Raw genomic sequence first — 6,000 nt, 5'->3', positions numbered from 1 at the left:
CACAACCACCTGTAGCTCCAGACACACTTGCTGACCTCAAAGGGGGGTGCTGGCATATATGTGTTGCCTTTTTCCCCTCTCTCTCTCTCTGTCATGCACACACTGGCTCAACACATGCACACATGCATGCACACATGCAAGACAGAGGGTGCTCAGAGAAGAAGATAAATCTTTAAAGGAAAAAGGAAGTAAAAGGAAAACAGCAGCTTGCTAACCCATGAGTCTGGGCAAAAGACCAGCAAAAATGAAATGCAAATGGCCAACATATAAGGAAAAGGCTAATTAAAACTACTGTATAGTCAGGCATGGCAGTGCACACCTTTAACCCTAGCATTCCAGATGCAGAAGGAGGCCAGAAGTCAAGGCCGGCCTGGTATATGTAATGAGTTGTAGACCAGCCTGGACTACATTGTGAAACTTTGTCTCTAGTTATAAGCAAAACAAAACAAACAACAACAACAACAAAAACCTACCATGATCTGTCTTTTGGGATAAGTTAAAAATAAATAAATAAATAAATAAATCTAAACACCTGAGGAAAATGTAACTTAGTACAATCTTTGGGATTAGTTTAGTAGGACTTAATAAAGAGTAACAAACCCTGTGACTCTGCCTCCAATGTCATTTTAAACATGCACGGTACAGGCAAACACCACACGCGTGCATACGTGCACACACACACACACACACACACACACACACACACACATAATAAAAAGAAAGGGGCTCAATCCAGAATAGATGGCCACAATACCTATATTGGCATAGTCTATAATAACCACAAACTGGGAAAATAAATGTCAATCAAGAGTAAAATACGAACTGAACTATAATGTATCCATACGATAGAATGAACAAACTCTGGATGAACCTTACAAACATGTTTAGCAAAAGAAGTCTCAAAGGCATATAACTTCATTCATACAAATGTCAAAAATAAGTCAGGGTGTACATGATGGTTCAGTGGGTAAAAGGTCTTGCTGCACAAGCCTGATGACCTGAGTTCAAATCCCCAGCTCCCATATGGAAGAGGGAGAGAACTGCTTCCCCATAGTTGTCCTCCCATCTCCACACGTGTGCTGTGGCACTGGCACACTGGTATTTACACAAACACATACGCACTTGCACAGGCTTAGTAGGCCAGGCTTATAGTCATAGCACTGTGGAGGATTGCAAGTAGGATGCCAGCCTGGACTACAATAGGAGATCTTGTCTTGTAAATGTGAGCAGTGAAACCATAGAGAAATGAAGAAATGGCTGGCAGGGATGGGGTAGAGAGGGAAAGAATGAAGAGGAGCATGGGTAATTTCTGGAGTGTTGGGTATGTTCTGTTTCTTGTCCTGATCATCATATGAGTCTTATTTTAATATATGCATGCACATGTTTCTATGTGATATGCATACATTACTTCATATGCCTTCTGTATGTTACACAGAAAGAAAATACACAGATGACCAGCAAGAATGAGAAGAGAACAGATGGGGCCACCCATACCTACAATCCCAGCAACTGCGAGGGGAGACAAAAGGTTGCTACAGGTTCAAAGCTAGCCTGCTCTACATAGGGAGTTCCTAGACTCTGAGGTTACAAGAGTAAGACCCTGTCTCAAAAAGCCAAACCAAGCATTTATTCAAGCCTATTAGAAATTAAGAAAATAACAGTGACCACTGTTTATGGTCTGCCTATGAAACAGGCAATCTATGCACCCTGAAAGAAAGGAAACTAAGACCTTTGTGAAGAGCTATGTGGCAAGATGTATAAAAAATATGAAACTCATCTATTTCATGAATTAGTACTCTCCTGATAAAATACTAACATAGTCAGTCGCTCATGATACGCACACAAAGATGCCCTCCTCGAACTACAGTGTTGTCTGTAATAATGAAATAACTTTTTAAAAGGCTTCATAGTCCATACAGTGAAATACTATGCAGCTACTAGAAATGGGATATAAACTGATATGTTAAGAGCTGAGAGACATATGAAGAAAAGCAAGCCACAGGATCACACATACATTGCATAACCCTGGCTTTAAATATAAAAATGTATACATATATACATACATACATGTGGAGATATATGGAAAACAGATCACAAATTTATGCTCTAACCTGTCAGCAAGGAGTGACAGGAAGAGATGGTTGAAGAAAAGGCAGTGAGGGCATGTTGTCATTTTCTTCTATATACACATATGTGTAACTTCATATTCATGGACTACTTGTATAGTTTTTAACAAGCATAACAAGAGCAATTATGCTATATGTTCAGTTCTAAAGAGACTAATCTAACACATTTAGAAATAGGCAGCTTTCAGTCGAGCATGGTGGCTCTCACTTTTAATCCCAGCAGTTGGTAGACAGAGGCAGGTGAATCTATGAGTTCTAGGCCAACTTGATTTACAAGGCTAGTTCCAGACAGTTTTAGACAGAGAAACTCTGTCTAAAAAAAAAAAAAAAAAAAAAAAAGGAAGGAAGGAAGAGAGAAAGGGGAGGGGGGAGGGAAGGGAGGGAGGGGACCAAGAAAGGAAGGAAGAAATGACGGAAAGAATAAATTAAAGACAGAAAGAGCCTGCTTTTAAATGTCTTTCAAATATTTTTTGTTCAAGAGAGCTCAAAGTTGTAGATACGGGGCTGTCAGCCACCAACTGCTGAGCACTGTGTAGGGCACTGGGTGATTTGGCCTGTCTCTAGGTTTGCCCTTAATCATACATGTATCTGTACACATCCTCACATCTGGTCACTGGCCACATCCATGTTTTCCCAGAGCACTTTGTTAAAGTAAACAAGTCCTGATGTCACCACCTGTCAAGTAGCAGCCACAGCAAAGTGTGGCCATAGCTCACCCCAGGTGAGAGACTTTCTGAGTAAGTCACCTCCATCTGAACTCACTGTGAAGACCCAGACCCACGAGACCACCACACAGGAGCTGTCCTTCCCTCCCTCCAAACCAAAGTCTACATTTCCTAAGGTAGGAGGGGCACAGACTTGACCATGAGTCACTTAGAGTCACAAATCAGACTAAAAGCGCCATGAGGGTTACTGGCGAAGGAAACTGACTCCATGCAGGCATTTTGGTGTGCGTTTATTTTTGATTCATATCATACCATATGGAGGGAAACGTCCAAACTTTATTCTTTCAACATCTTGGCCTTTACCTTGCTGCATGGGAGGAAAGCAAAGCTAAGGGAGCCATCCTGGAGCCCACCCTGTCTCCGTGTGTGAGGACATGAGCAGCTGCTTCCAGTTGACAGGAAGATTGCATAATGCTACAAACAACTGGAAACACATCGGCACACACAAGTCACCGGCTGCTCCTCTGGCATCCACGGGCATACACCTTTCCAAGGCATTTCCTACTCAATGCCGTGAGCATCATCTGGCTCTGCCTTTTATCAGCCAGCACCTTCCTGTTCCAGAATGGAACACAAACTGAAGTCGGATACTGAAGTCAGCACTGAAGCTTGGCTTCCATAAGTCACCAAGAGAATGAATTTAACTTTAGTACATTTATTCTTACATGATTCTTAATAAAACACTTTCAAAACATTCTGTACAGTTCAAGCCACTCAGAACTGCGATACATTTCTATAAATGTGATTTGTTGGGATGAGGTGCCAAGGTGTCTCTGTACAAAGATGTACAATATGTACAGTCACTGTAGGTACAAGCTGTGCGAAGCAAGAGTCTAGAACACGTAATTCATGCCAAGGCTCAGAAAACATTTCAACAAATAAAGACTAAAGCTTGAAACTGCTCTGTGGTTCTCCCTGGGCGTATGATCACTTTATAAACAATACATGTAGAGGTCGCATAGAAAGTGGTTGACCCCAGTGCAGACAGTACCGTGCAGCTGACTGGACACGGTAGGGCCGTTCTCCTGGGCCTCGGTCTGCAGTTGCTGTGTCATTGAGCTGCCGCCGCCGCCGCCCCCTTGGGTTGAGCCACAGCTACACTAGGAGACTTAAACTTGGGGAGGTAAAGGCCGAACTTGTTTTCGATGCCAGCGAAAGTGGCTGTGGCAAGTCTGTAGCCACCAATGTGATCGGGGTTGGCAGGAGGGAGGTCTGCAATGCGTGACTTCGGTGTTGGGTCTGAGCCCGAAGGTTTGCTGTGAACAGGAAAAAAGCAGAGTGAGCTCAGGGCGCATGAAGGTGGGTGGCACTGAGCACGGTCAGTGGCGCCCACACACCACGAAGAAGGCTGTCTCAGCTCTCTCCATGTCACCTCTTGTGCATCAGACAGGATTTCTAGCCTCAGCACAATACTGCTTTCTCATATCCTATATAGGAGAAAAATGGTCCCGCCTCCAGTGTTTATTTACAAACACGAGCAGACTCTCAGACAGAAGATGAGCAGATGAACTCAGTTACTGATGCCTTTGGGAAGATAGCTATGTGTAGACTTCTATTTTCTAATTTTATGCAGGAAGCATGTGTGAAATCTATCATAAAGGCATATAAATTGGTATAATTTATAAGCTTCTTAAATTTGTGGGCTCTTAAAGCTTATCGCTAAAAGAGAAACAGATTTAGTTCTTGCTTCTACTGTCCTTCTCTGAAGATACAGAAAAGGCAAACATCAGTATTTGTACAATGGGATGGGATGATACTTTTTTTTTTAAGACAGGGTTTCTCTGTATTGCTTTGGAGCCTGTCCTGGAACTAGCTCTGTAGACCAGGCTGGCCTCGAACTCACAGAGATCTTCCTGCCTCTGCCTCCTGAGTGCTGGAGGATGATAAGATTGCTGTTCTTACATCTTTTCTATGTATGGCTCCCTCCATGCTTGGTTCACCAGCTCTGGCCTCCTGAGGTTTCAGGAGACACTCACTCACTCACTCACTCATAGGCTTAAGAGATGCTGACTCAGAGCAGCACGTGGACCACTGTCCATGTGTGTGAACTAGCTGTCTGACCATTTATGCACTAAATGATGGAGAATGATGATTATCTCTCAGTAGTGTGACTACCACACACTGGATTGTTAAATAATCCTACTAATAATGACATACTCTCACTTAAAAAGACAATTATTCACATAGCATTTTAATCTGATGCCTCCCTAAAATAGTGTTGAATACTGTACACTGAGTCTCTCTGGTAAGGTCTGACTCAGTTCTGACTCTAACATGGGAATGGGAACTTTTAAAGTCCATTGCTCTCCACCCACTGGTTTTTTTTTTTTTTTAAAGGACTCGGTTGCATCCATTTTCTCAGCAAAGAGGCTCTGTAAACAGAACAAGTGCTAGTTGGATTGGGTGCCATCTTTGCAAGGGGGGCAGATGCACTTACAGGCCTCCGAAATCAATGTAAAACCACCGTTGCAGAAGCTCGTAGGTGACCAGAGTGACACCAAACTGAGGGGAGGACCGGAACACTCGAGCTGGAAAAGACAGATAGGATAGGGTAGACCTTGCCACCATCTGGAGGCTGTGGCAAGGACAGGACATGAAAGCCAGAGCACCACCATAGAGGACTCCCCACCCCACCCCACCATCTACCTGCAGTCCCTTTCCAGAATGCTGATGGCCCTTCTTCCCGAAGAATCTTTCGGAAACAGTCGATGACCCCGCTGTATGTTGTCTGGCCAGCCCTGGCGGCCACTTGCAGTCTAGTCTTGATAACATCAGCAGGGGTCACCAGAGAAGCAGCAGGCACACCTTTGAAGAGAAAGCTACATTTAGTTCATCAAAAGGACTTTGCACATCCAACAAGACAATCCACAGCTGTAACCACAGGGGAACTGAAAACTCCATAAACAGGTACCTAGGCACCAGTGGAAAGAGAGAATGTCTCCAAGCCTGCTAGTTGCTTCAGCAGAATCAGGGAGGAAATGTTTTATTTTTCTCTCTGAATTAAGGAACTATCTCTTGATTGCACCATCCCAAAGAACCATGAAAGAGAGAAAAATGCAATAACAGTAATAGGACAATTCCCATGTCCCCTTTCCAGTTTCAACTACTTTTACTTTTTTGTTTTTTTTTTTTTTTGTTTTGTTTTGTTT

General features: G+C 43.3%; 1 protein-coding gene across 2 annotated transcripts in view; it reads right to left on the bottom strand.

The window, feature by feature from the left end:
- Positions 1 to 3,066: 3,066 nt before the first annotated feature.
- Slc25a12 (solute carrier family 25 member 12) overlaps positions 3,067 to 6,000 on the bottom strand; it is an 88,019-nt gene continuing 85,085 nt past the window's right edge. For both annotated transcript variants that reach the window (XM_051184497.1, XM_051184498.1), the window contains 3 exons: positions 5,498 to 5,656; positions 5,289 to 5,379; positions 3,067 to 4,107 (listed from right to left, as the gene is read on the bottom strand). In XM_051184497.1, coding sequence (XP_051040454.1) covers positions 3,903 to 4,107; positions 5,289 to 5,379; positions 5,498 to 5,656 — 455 coding nt within the window. In that variant the 3' untranslated portion in view covers positions 3,067 to 3,902. The remainder of the gene's footprint in view (positions 4,108 to 5,288; positions 5,380 to 5,497; positions 5,657 to 6,000) is intronic.

The sequence above is a fragment of the Phodopus roborovskii genome, unplaced genomic scaffold (assembly GCF_943737965.1).
Source record: "Phodopus roborovskii unplaced genomic scaffold, PHOROB, whole genome shotgun sequence".
Lineage (NCBI taxonomy): Eukaryota > Metazoa > Chordata > Mammalia > Rodentia > Cricetidae > Phodopus > Phodopus roborovskii.
This window is presented reverse-complemented; position numbering and strand designations above follow the sequence as displayed.